The sequence below is a fragment of the Henckelia pumila genome, chromosome 2 (genome assembly GCF_033568475.1).
Source record: "Henckelia pumila isolate YLH828 chromosome 2, ASM3356847v2, whole genome shotgun sequence".
In the NCBI taxonomy this organism is placed as follows: domain Eukaryota; kingdom Viridiplantae; phylum Streptophyta; class Magnoliopsida; order Lamiales; family Gesneriaceae; genus Henckelia; species Henckelia pumila.
Window position 1 is genome coordinate 29,889,785 of NC_133121.1, and position 12,727 is coordinate 29,902,511.

At 36.2% G+C, this 12,727-nt stretch overlaps 1 protein-coding gene across 3 annotated transcripts; it reads right to left on the reverse strand.

The window, feature by feature from the left end:
* Window positions 1-4,075: 4,075 nt before the first annotated feature.
* Window positions 4,076-12,103, reverse strand: LOC140879453 (mediator of RNA polymerase II transcription subunit 8). 3 transcript variants are annotated; one of them, XM_073283145.1, is made up of 12 exons: window positions 11,878-12,103; window positions 11,680-11,804; window positions 11,194-11,318; window positions 10,934-11,114; window positions 9,692-9,799; window positions 9,530-9,600; window positions 8,742-9,023; window positions 7,659-7,715; window positions 6,330-6,533; window positions 4,948-5,001; window positions 4,493-4,547; window positions 4,076-4,421 (listed from the first exon to the last, which is right to left on the reverse strand). In XM_073283145.1, the coding sequence occupies exons 1-12, from the start codon at window positions 12,075-12,077 to the stop codon at window positions 4,276-4,278; spliced, it is 1,608 nt and encodes a 535-aa protein (XP_073139246.1). In that variant the 5' UTR covers window positions 12,078-12,103; the 3' UTR covers window positions 4,076-4,275. The 3 variants fall into 3 exon arrangements, with proteins under 3 accessions (XP_073139246.1, XP_073139248.1, XP_073139247.1); XM_073283147.1 differs by lacking the exon at window positions 7,659-7,715; XM_073283146.1 differs by lacking the exon at window positions 4,948-5,001.
* Between the last annotated feature and the right edge of the window lie 624 nt (window positions 12,104-12,727).

Here is a 12,727-nt window from a genome sequence, read left to right on the forward strand (position 1 = left end):
GAAACTTTTCAGGGGGTCACCCATCCTATAATTGCCCCAAGTCAAGCACGCTTAACTTTGGAGTTCTTATGTGATGAGCTTCCGAAAAGAAGATGCACCTTCTTGATATGAATAGTACATATGAAATTTTTTAAACCCTCCTCAACCATGTAGTCCCATACCTACACAGTCTCAGAATCCCCTCTCATTCCGGCACGGGATCGGTTCATTCATGTCTCCCTCCGCCTAGAAGCCTATCAGGAGCCGCTCATTGTCCGTGCAACCTCTTGGCACCGGCGATCACTCTCTGCCTCTTCAGCCCCGGGCGTCACATGCCCACCAGCTTCCGTTTGGTTCGTCCCCGAACCATACCGCACTAAGAGAGGTCGGCTCTGATACCATTTGTAACGACCAACTGTATCAAGACGGGTCTTTTCAGCGTGCTTATGTCGTCACTCACACGCACCCTGAGAAACTTTCCAGGGGGTCACCCATCCTATAATTGCCCCAAGTCAAGCACGCTTAACTTTGGAGTTCTTATGTGATGAGCTTCCGAAAAGAAGATGCACCTTCTTGATATGAATAGTACATATGAAATCTTTTAAACCCTCCTCAACCATGTAGTCTCATACCTACACAGTCTCAGAATCCTCTCTCATTCCGGCACGGGATCGGTTCATTCATGTCTCCCTCCGCCTAGAAGCCTACCAGGAGCCGCTCATTGTCCGTGCAACCTCTTGGCACCGGCGATCACTCTCTGCCTCTTCAGCCCCGGGCGTCACATGCCCACCAGCTTCCGTTTGGTTCGTCCCCGAACCATACCGTACTAAGAGAGGTCGGCTCTGATACCATTTGTAACGACCCACTGTATCAAGACGGGTCTTTTCAGCGTGCTTATGTCCTCACTCACACGCACCCTGAGAAACTTTCCAGGGGGTCACCCATCTTATAATTGCCCCAAGTCAAGCACGCTTAACTTTGGAGTTCTTATGTGATGAGCTTCCGAAAAGAAGATGCACCTTCTTGATATGAATAGTACATATGAAATCTTTTAAGCCCTCCTCAACCATGTAGTCCCATACCTACACAGTCTCAGAATCCCCTCTCATTCCGGCACGGGATCGGTTCATTCATGTCTCCCTCCGCCTAGAAGCCTACCAGGAGCCGCTCATTGTCCGTGCAACCTCTTGGCACCGGCGATCACTCTCTGCCTTTTCAGCCCCGGGCGTCACACAAAATGTCAATGGCTTGCACACAAAAAGTCTTACAACTCGTGTATCTGCCTTGTGCAACTCATGGCAGGCATATAACTCAAAAATGCAGCAGAAATGACAGTCAACAATCCAAGTAACTGCCTAGGACAGGTGTCACGAGTGTGTGAAGCCAAGTGCAACTGCTACATGCATGTAGCCACTTGTTTGTGCAGGCTCCAAGTGTCCAAAACTGCCTTGTAACTGCTTCACATCATCCAAAACGCCCCTTTTATCATCCAGCATCAGTCCAACTCGAATTAAGCTTAGTCCACCCAACCAAGCTCAATGCTGCCAACACTTTTATGCACCAAACACATTCCCGCAATGTGCCAACTTATTTATATGCTTAGCCAACCCAACAATGTCTATGTTATGCACCAACATAACTAAGTGCTAGACATCAACACTTAGCATCATGACATTCCGCATTCGTGCCATGAAATCGAGCCAACTTCAAGGGTCTAACAAACCACCCCCACTAGAATCCTGCTTTTGAACTTGTCTTCAATAGAGCTGTTTTTGAGTACTTGGAGAAATTCATGTAAGTTCAATGTGTGCTCAATGAGCTTTATATACTTCAATGTTATTGAGTCTTTTACAATATTTATTTGATCTAAATGTCTTTGGCTCTTGAACCTGGTATATATTCTAATCTTCTAGGGATATGAGCTTCTAACTCTTTTCTACTTCAATGCTCTGATCTAATAAGTTATAACATATTGATCTTGGCCGTGCTGATCTCGTGATCTACTGAAGTTTTAAAAGATAGGTCTTTGATTCAATTAATCTAAGACTTTATAGGCTCTTGTTCTTGAGTGCTCTACCTTAATCTTTACTGATTTGCTCTTATGATCAGATCAGTCTAGGATTTATAGTCTCTTGATCTTGAGTGATTTATTCTGATTTTCAGGAACTGATGTTTTGCTCTGCTTTTACTCACTGATACTCTATTTCTAATTATTCTTGATTCTTGACTAATTCGTCTCTGATCTGATTATGTTGCATGAAATGGTTAGCTTTTGAGCTTTAAGTATCATTATGATCTTTCTAAATAAATGAGAGGTTTACTTTAGATCAGAGCATAAATGTAGATTCTTTATAATATAAAGTATTTCCGTTGCAATATTATTGAGAAGAAAAGATTAAAAAAAATCACATCTATTGTCTTTGCTTCTTGGTTCTGATACCAACTATAATGTCTCAGATTTGACGATTATCCGCATTATATTAACACGGATCTTTTCAATATGTTTATGTGAAAAACTTTCCAGTAGATTATTCATGTCATGTTGCTCCAAGTTCAAACGAATTGGACCCATTAGACCCGCTAAAAGTTATATATTTTTTATATTTTATTAATATACAATAAAAAAAGATTTAAAAATTAATAAATCATTAAAGTTACATTCCAACTTTATATTAACTAACCATTACGCAAACACTTTGTGTGTAATATAATCATATGAAAATTATGTATTGCGGATTAATTTTTTTTTTTTTTTTTTTTTTGATATGAAGATTATGTATTGTGGATTAAATTCTTGATAATAAATTTCCCCCTTTTATGGTCATGTTTAAGAACATATAGTATGTATCAAAGTTAAAAATATGTGAAGGGAAATTATAAGATTAGGAAAAATATTTCGCAAAAAGTAATTACTAATAGGGTTCTTCATTTATTTATAATTGACATAAAATAAATAAACAAAACAAAAACACGCGTCGCATTTATGATAAAATACAAAGTTTTGATTAATATGATTTGCATTGCACTACTGCACGATGGACATTTAAAAAAATAACATGATAAAATAGTTAAGAAAGCGGGATAGTGATCATTAAATTTTGTTCTGCGGCATTTGTGATACAATACAGAGTTTTGATTCATGAGATGAGATAAATAAAAGACAAGTTATAAGTATGATAAGAAAATGGAAGATAGAATAATAACATAATGTGATAAATTATATGATGTTTGATATGATTTTAAAATGATAGATTAATTTTGTGAATCATATTGTAATGACCAAAATGCCCTTACCTTATATTAATTAATGAATATTCTTGTAACAACTAAATAAAATAAATTAATTGCACTATATTACATAAATAAATCATAAAATGTAAAATAATAAATAAAAAAATAAATTAAAAATATAAACTATTTAAGTTTGTTATAGACTTAAGTAATAAAAATAAAATTTTATAAATATTTAGTTTCAGATTAGATTTTCATTGTATCATTTATTTTACTGATTGTAAAGAAAATATAATTAATGAATTCTGCATCATGTCATTCATTTTACTGATTACAAAAATGAAGAGTGGTTTTTAAAAATCAATTCGATAATAAGTAAATTGATATTTCTTGATAAATTTATTCAAAATTTTAATAAAAACATCATTTCAACTTTCAACTATATTAATGGTTTTGAATGTTAAAAAAGAATCAAATCAATTATAATCGGAAGAAAAATATATAAGATACCATTCTGGATTCATATGTTCGATTTCGTGGAAAAACTTGGATCATCCTTGAACTCTGGCCGGACAGAGAGGGCACAAAAAGGACATGTTAGAAGTAATAAATTATTAGGAAGAGAACTCCTTATTCAGTTAGTCCTTATAGTCCTGATACATGACATTTGTTTGAGCATAAACTCGACAAGTGTCGAACCCATTTAATATTAAAAATCAGGTGGTTATCTTTAATAATAATAATAATTTACTGTTATTTGTGGTGGTGATAATTATTTTTATTATGCTAACTTTATATATTTTAATTATTGATTTGTTTTTAATAATTTTCTTCATTGAGATTTGCAGAGGTGTTGCGATATGTATAGTCTTTGAAGTTGAGATTAGATTAAAGCATTTAAAGTGTTCTTACCATAAATCAACCATTATACCATACAAAACATAACTTGGTAGATTGCGGGAAGGTTGTGTCGTGCGATGAGCCAGCCTCATAAGATCTCTGTGCTTTCTCAAAAATGCATTGTAGGCCATCTTTATCATCTTCAAAACATATTTCCCCGATGTGTTACTGCTGGTTTTGTGGTCGCTGCTGTACGCCAGATTGTTGAAGAGTTTGATTACTTTGAGGTATGTTCCCAAATGCACCCTGTGTACCGTGTTGCTGCTGGATGGACATCATACCACTAGCATTGCTTGCTCCCGTGTTGAACACTGAAAACAGTTCTCTAATAAGTAAAACAAATTACAGATTCAAAAAACGTGAAGAACGAAGCAAAACATACTCTGATCACTCAGATTTTGGGGAGGAAGAGTCCGATTGTTAGCAGACATTCCTAACTGGAAGAATATGGACATCAGTACGAGAGTGAGCACCCGATACCAAATAATGGAATGTCAGAACAACATTACACAGTTACAACGTATAACAGAAATAACGTGAAGCCTTCACCAAAGGTGAGTTTGAGCATTACCAAGCAGTTTCAGAAATCAGGTGATGGATGGTTTGCATCCAGAAACAGGAAAATAGAAGTACAAGTCAAAAATGAAGCTCCCATCATTAAAATTTAACTCGTCAGAGCTAAATTTTCAGGGGGGAAAAACAAAAGGACGAGACTCTTAGGTTGAAGAAGTGCAATGCTTATCATCCATCAACAAATTTATGTTGGATGCTCATGCTTTTGAGGCATATATGACAAATAACCATGATTCACAACTGCTAAAGAAATTGGAGTCTCACTTGAATTCTTGGAAGAATTGATTGTGAAGGCATCATAGCAGATATGTTTGGGATCTGAAATTGTGAAAGCTAAAAGGGATGAGATAGCAGCAGCATGCACATAGTCTTTAATTCAGTAAAAGACAAGAAGAATCATCATAATTAGTCTTAAGTACCATGATGCGTACAGAGTATCAATTTAACAATTAATAAAGACATTAAGAGCTGATAAAAAGAGGGATAAGGGCATATGTAGTACAACAAGGTAACATGCATTTGTAAAGGATCCTGCAAAAAACGGATGCAAAGATTAAATGCATAAATTCATGATTCTGGATCCGGAGGCAGCTGTAATAAAAGGGCACCAGTGGTATTCATGAGGAAAGATATAAAAAAAGCGATAATCCAATTCTTGTACTGGAAAATTCGGTCACTTTTTAAATGCAAGCGAAGGAAGTGGTGCAGCAAAAATATAATGAACCACAAACAGGGAGAAAAATCGAAACTAATTATCAACACTTCTAGGCGACTAGAAGTGTGGATATAATTATAGCCATCCTAAACACAATTACGTATATAACTATATCCACCCAACACTACCAAATGAAACAACTAGAAGTGTGGATATAATTATAGCCATCCCAAGCACAATTACGTATATAACTATATCCACCCAACACTACCAAATGAAACAATCATATGTTGCCTGGACAAACCAGCCAATGGAAACTATCATGCATCAAGAGGAACAAACCTTCATGACAAGTGGCCAATAACCTCCCTCCCTCTTAACTACAGAGCATGAGATAAAAACATAAATAGTCCCCTTTTCACCTCTCTCTTAAAGGAAGTAAATGTAAGTTCCTAGGAAAGAAGCTTCATGCATGGAATCTAATCGATATACAAAATAGCAGTCAGCAATAAAGAAAACAATCATTCATTAATGAATCAAACTGAAACCATGTTGAATATGGTAATGATAGACAATAATAATTAATAAATATGGGGAGTTATCTACCAGATGTCTTCAAAGGATAAAGAGATCTTGAGATGAAGCAAAAGTAGGACTAGTATGATTGGGCCCATAAAGAGGAAAAAAGAACAAGAATATCAATTAGACTATACTAATAGAATGACCCTGAAGGAATTATTTTGTGTAATAAACAGATCTTTTAATTTAAATCTTCAGAAATTGCTTATCCATATCACATGGTAGGACATAATGTAGCAGCCCGAGGCGAAGGAAATCACGAGAATAAATATGAAAAAGGGGGCATTAAAAAAATTAAAAGGGAGCAGGCCATGGCAATCCACAGAAATGAAAATCTGAGTTCTAATAAATGAAAAAAAAATTGAGAAGAGAAAAAATAAACATCCATATTAAAAGGCTGTATATATCTGACCATCTGAGAGGTTGGTGTCGTTTGGGCAGCATTGAACAATGCACTGTTGGCAGGGCTAGAAAACTGGTTCAGTTGACGATTAAGGTGACTTCCTTGGTTTAGTTGGTTTTGGGCCATATGCATAGCAGAAGATGTCAGCTGCCTACCCTGAAGCTGCTGAGCAGCCAGTGGCTGAGAAAATTGCACATGATGCTGCCCATGCATCTGTTACGGATCAGAAAATATATTGTTTAAACAGAATGCTGACAACGGCAATGAAAAGCATAGACAGAGTTGCATCAGCCTGAAATAAATTAAGAATATATCAAATTCTTGTGCAAATACAAGGTATATGCTCTCAGGAATATTCTTATGCGCGGGTTGTTTATTCCATAGTTGTTAAGGGCGCAAGGCGCACTAAGGCGCAAAGGGTCCTGGAGCCTGAGGCGCAAGGCGCACGCCTTATCGAAGCAAGGCGCACCATTAATTTTTCAGAAAACTATATTTATTTAATGTTATTATATGATAAAACACTATTATTGAAATAATTAAGCTAAACAAAAATATATCATATCATAAAAAATATTTATCTACTACTACTATTTTGTGGTAAAGTGCATATTTTTTAAGAATGCAGTAAAAAAATATTTCATTCTTGGCATATTTCTGCATTATTTTAGTTTTCTAATCTAGAATACTAAGATTTTATTTTTAGAATGTTGTGTGTAGTTAAGAAATCCTATTACTAGTAGACTTTTTCTTTACTTTTATTTTTCTTTTTTACCATAATAAGTGTAGGGAATTTCTCTACTAATTTGCAATCAATTTAGATTCTAGTTTAAGGCAGATTGACAATTTAGATCCTAATTTATATTTGTTATCTATGATCTATCTATCTATAAATGTAATTTTCAAATATTTTGGGAATTGGAAACTCAATTAAATGTTCTTTAAATTAAAATTAAAAAAGGGAAAATATATAACTTTCCTTAGCCCATTTATTTTATTTTAGGGTTTGATAGACTTTCCTTTTATAATGTTAAAATTAAAAATAGAAAAGAAATGTAAAAAACAGAAACAAAAACTGAGGCGCGCTGGCTTCAAAGGCGAGCCCAGGCGCGCCTTATTAAAACGCTGCGCCTGGGAATATCCCAGGCGCAGAGGGGTCGCCTGATGGCGCCTCTCGCCTGCTCGCCTTTAACAACTATGGTTTATTCCATGAAGATGCACATTTTTAAACTCATGAAAATGTCAAACCACAGACTAAATGTTGATTTGCTTCACCAGAGCATACCAAAGCTGTCAATTAATACTACATGGATTCATGGACAAGGCCAAATATCTTATTACCGACTGAAACTTCGGCTGTGTCTGGCCCTGTATATCATGCAGCTGAGGTACATGGTTCTGTCAAAGAACGAAGTAGTACTCATATCAAATGTATCTTCTAATGAAAATTGCTGGAAACGGAGCAAATAAGGAAAATTATTTAGAAATGTAGTTGATTATGAGTTTAACAAAAATGTTGATGGGTTGAGCATTCACAAAAACAAGTACCTCTACATATTTAGAAAAAGAAAAAGAAAATCTAACCAAAGCTTGAATTAAATAAGATCATACCAAAATGATTTTGCGGTTCACTTAAGGTACGCAATTCTAAGCTTGCACTTATACTGGAAAGAAGCTTTTTTGCTTCAACATGAGACGCAGTTGATTAAAGTTCAATGTTGACAGGTTCCAACATGAAAGAAAAGAGCAGAACAACATACTCAAATCTAAAGATTGAAGGCAATGTTGTAAATGGCGGGAGGCGGTGGCGGGGCGGTCAGTGACCACCTACCGCCTCGACCGCCCAGGCGGTGCCTAGGAGGTTGACTTTTTTTAGCAATTTTTAATTAATAGGCAATTATGTATAATCATGCAATGTAATTACAAATAGTCAAAAAAATTAGTGTTATAAATGTAATTAAATAATGTTTATGTCTAAAGAAGCTTAATACAATATATACAATCTAGACAAAGTGCAAATAAATATATAAATGGAAACTAACAAGATAATTAAGGTGGTGGCAGATGGCGGATGGAGGCGGTTTGAGGCAGGTGGTGGCAGATGGTGGAGGACATGTGAAACCAAAAGTAAATACAAAAGAAAGTGAGAGGTGTTTTTATTATATCTAAGGTTTTTAAAATTGATTGACTTTGACTGGTTTTTAAAATTATTTGACTTTGATAGTTGACTGGGATTTTAAAATCATTGACCGCCTCCGCCGCCTGCTTGCCTGCCTCTGCCACCAGATGTCCTCGGACCGCCTACAGAGACCGCCTTATACAAAGGCGGGGCGGTCGAGGGCCGCCTACCGCCTAGGCGGCCGCCATTTAGAACACTGATTGAAGGAAATCTGCAAGTCTCTGTAACAGAGTCAAAAAGCATACCTGCCCCAGGCCAGGCATGGAGGACTGTCTTAACTGCTGTTGGGCTAGCAGTTGCTGCTGATGCGGAGGTAACTGCATTATTTTCTGCCTCTGCTGGTGCTGTTGTTGAAGTTGCTGCTGCTGTGACTGTTGCTGCGGAGATGGTGTGTTCATGATGTTTCCACCAGATCTTGGTGAATTAGCATATTGCAAAGGAGAAGCAGACGTATTATCAAAGGTGGCACTCCCAGCAGCACCAGAAGGCGAAGCAGCAGCTCTTCCAATAAGTTGTGGTCCAGTAGCCTACTCTTAATTCCATTGGTCAAACAATGAAAAAGGATACACCATAAAAGTTATCTAATCTTCTAGCCGGAGAATTTTTGGAAAACGTAGTTGGAATATAGATCATTGAGAATGGTAAAAGTAATAACTAAATCAACAGAGATGAACTCCCTGATCAAATGAAAAATAATGTAAAAGTAATAACTAAATCAACAGACATGAACTCCCTGACCAAATGAAAAATAACAGTAATTAGGCATCAGAAGTAATTAAGCATCAGACTGAGACGCAATCTGCTTCTTTTCTCCTTGGCAAGAAGGGAATAAAAATTACAGAGACAGCAGTTACGTAAGAAAGGCTTGCAAACCAAAATAACTATTAACGAGGTGGTAAAACATGTAAAATAAAGAATGAAGACACGAAAACAATATGAATACATAATGAGATTCTTGACTGTGTGAACACATCAGAATGAAGGAGTGAGATTATTAGATGTTTGAAAATTTGTGGAAAAATGAAAGGTCAACCTGCAACAGAGAACCTTGGCTGTTATTATTGGTGGTAGACAAAAGTGGAGGTGTGTTCTTCTGGTACATTCCTAAAAGTTCAAAAACATGTTGTCAAATGCTAAAACTAAGGTATCACGTGGAGAAGGATAACGAGAAAATTTAAAAGAAAAATGCACAAACCAGATGAATCTGCGAAGGACTGAGTACCATCATTGGCAGTGAGTATATCTACCAAATGCATTGGAAGTGAGGATGTTACTTGCCTTTGGTCTCCAAGTATTCTCAGTCCTGCATATAAATCGTTACACAAAATTTTATGACGGGAGTGGATCTAAACTAAAACACGATATATTGAATATGGCGCTAAGTACATCACAAATAACAAAGCCCAATATAGGGGCTAATGATGAACCACGCCTGAGCAGATTTTTCTTTATTACATGATGGTATGCTCAGGAACTAAGTTGGTCAATCCCTTAAGTCTGCATAACCATCATTGACAAAGTGAAACTAAAGGAAAATAAGCACGTTAAAGGAACAAGGAAGCTTCAAGAGCAGATTAATTTTATATATATATATATATATAGAGTTTTGATATGCTGCCCACCTCCGGTGCCCACATCCATGCCCACCTATGAGGTGGCACTCATCCATTGGATGAACCATTTGTATATGATTCATCTCATCCATTGGATGAGTGCCACCTCATAGGTGGGCATGGAGGTGGGCACCGGAGGTGGGCAGCATAGCAAAACTCTATATATATATATATATATGTATAGAGAGAGAGAGAGAGATTAGCTTCAATATATTTCAAGGTCACCTTGTCCCGTTAACTAGAATTAAAATGCAGAGACGTGAAAACAACCATGCTTCATCTGGTTATAACTTCATAGAATAGACATTGGTTAAAATGGTTGATCTTCAATAAAGCTACGTCGGAAAATGTATGTTCCGACTTCTGCCTTTGCACTATGTCAACAGTTTCTTTTTTAACCCGCATGTTCAAATGTTGTCTAATACCTAAGCAAATGCCTAAACTACAATCAACATTAAACAGTGATGAAAAGCAGAAGCGTGTAAACAATGTGGCAAATTAGTTCAAAAGATATATATGTGAAAACCGCCAGCCAAGAGTGAATCACTCTCCTTGACTGGAACATTTTGCTGCTCATTTGAAGAAGTTAGATCACACGCAAAAGCCAATTTTATATCCAGTCATATCACAAGTCCAACAGTACAGTTTAAAATGTATGAAGGAATTCTACATCTCATGCATTTTATTTCAAATCAAACCAATATAAAATGGCAGAACCTCTTGTAATACGACTCCAGAACAGATTAAAAATCAATTAAATGCAAACTTGAAGAAAAGGCACAATTTACGCATAATATGATGACATTGCAGGTAAAAATTTACACCTTCGCCATGATTGACAGCACTTCGGAGTAAATTCTCTTGCTCTTGTATTTTTGCAGCTTGAACCTTATCGATTGTGGGGAGAACCGTTGGTCCCTGACGAGTACCGAAGTAAGCTTTCCGGGCATCAGCTATGATTTTCTCAGCACTTTCACAGGCAGCCCCAATCATATCGATTCTAGTCTTTATTTCTTAGTAATCAGATTGAGTTCAAATCCATATTGTGCAAGGAGAAATTGTAGTAGGTGGTATGCCTACTCACTTTTAGCTTGTCGATTTGTGCAGCCACAGGTAGACCCCGCATACTTTGTAATAGCTGTTCTCTCTTTGTGTTGTCATCTGACTCCATTTCAGGCAAAAGCTTGGATGACAACATAACAGGTAGAACTGCATGTAATCATTTTCGTTAATGCTCGAAACTTTGGTTAGGCCAACTACTCTACTATAGGCTAGCTACTTATAGCTTCTATAGTGGCTTCCTGAATTATAGGATTGTATTCTGGCACGCAGATGATACCACAACTCACCTGTAGCCTCATTCTAGAATTCATTTTTCCCCTTGGTTTTTATTTTCTTATTAAATTCATTTTTGCAGACGTGATGCCAAAAGATGAAGTGATCTGCCAGCACTTTAGTTATCATAAAATAGTAAACCAAAACATCTAATGATCACGGGCACTCTAATTTCAAGGGTGTAAAAAACTGGAGAGCGATGCTCATACGATACAACTACATAAAGGAAACATACCCGTAGCATTCTCAGCATTAACATTCTTAGGATGCACAACAAAAGCCTTAGAAACATTCTTAATATCTTCAACGATACTAAAAAGCTCCATATTGACCATCGAGAACTGTCCTAACGTATCTTGCCTGCAGGCATAAATTAAACCCCAAAATTCGATCGAGAAACTGTTTTTGGCTTGGTGAAACGAAAAGTAAATACCATCTGGGATCGGCATTCGTGCGAGCGAAGGATTCAAAGTCTTCTAGGATGCGAGTGATGGCTTTGAAGAGGGTGATGGCACGGGTTTTCACCGAGTCGAGGTTGAGCTGCTGCTGTACGGCGGAATTCAGGCGTTCCACCACCTTGGCCGGCGGTTGCTGTTGGTCTGGCATTCCTGCCCTAACCTGTCCTCCTTCCATGGGTATTTTCACAGGAAATTTAGAATTTTAACCTTGCCCAACTTCAATTTCAAAAAATTAAATTACAAAAATATCTTTTATTAAATTAAATAATTGTTAAAAATATTTGACTCACAAACCGGGCCGACAAATTTTAGAAAAATCCCGATCTTTCTCGATTTCCAACCCGTTCATGTCCCGAATTTTTCTCGTCCCGAACTTTTCTCGATCCGAGTGGTCGGGATTTTTTCCGACCCGATCAATTTTGGGATCGGGATCGAGATAGGCAACTCTACACTACGGGATTCCCGACCCGATACGAATATATAAATAATATTTTTTAATAATATGTTTTAATTAAAAAAATAATTTTTTTTATAATTCTGTTTAAATATTAATTTTTATAATTATCTACAATATAATTATTTTTTATATTTATATTTATATTTTTTAATATTAACATTGAGTTATAAAATTTTATTTTTTTATTATTATGGATAATTATATGTTTTTATTGTATTAATCAAGTAGTTGTTTTAGTTTATTTGTAATGTACTAAGAAGAAGTTTTAGTTTTTTAATGTTTATATATAAAGAAATTTTAATTTATTTATAATGTACTAAGAAATTGTTTGAGTTTCTTCATAATTTTTTTAAAAAAAATCACAAAAA

Excerpts from the sequence above, each read along its gene's own strand:
- LOC140879453 (XM_073283145.1), bottom strand. The coding sequence starts at position 12,077 with ATGGAAGGAGGACAGGTTAGGGCAGGAATGCCAGACCAACAGCAACCG. Across the intron at positions 6,534-7,658 it reads CACAGCCGAAGTTTCAGTCG|ATGCATGGGCAGCATCATGT; the intron begins GTAATAAGATAT and ends GATCCGTAACAG. Across the intron at positions 5,002-6,329 it reads CGACACCAACCTCTCAGATG|ATCCCAAACATATCTGCTAT; the intron begins GTCAGATATATA and ends TCACAATTTCAG.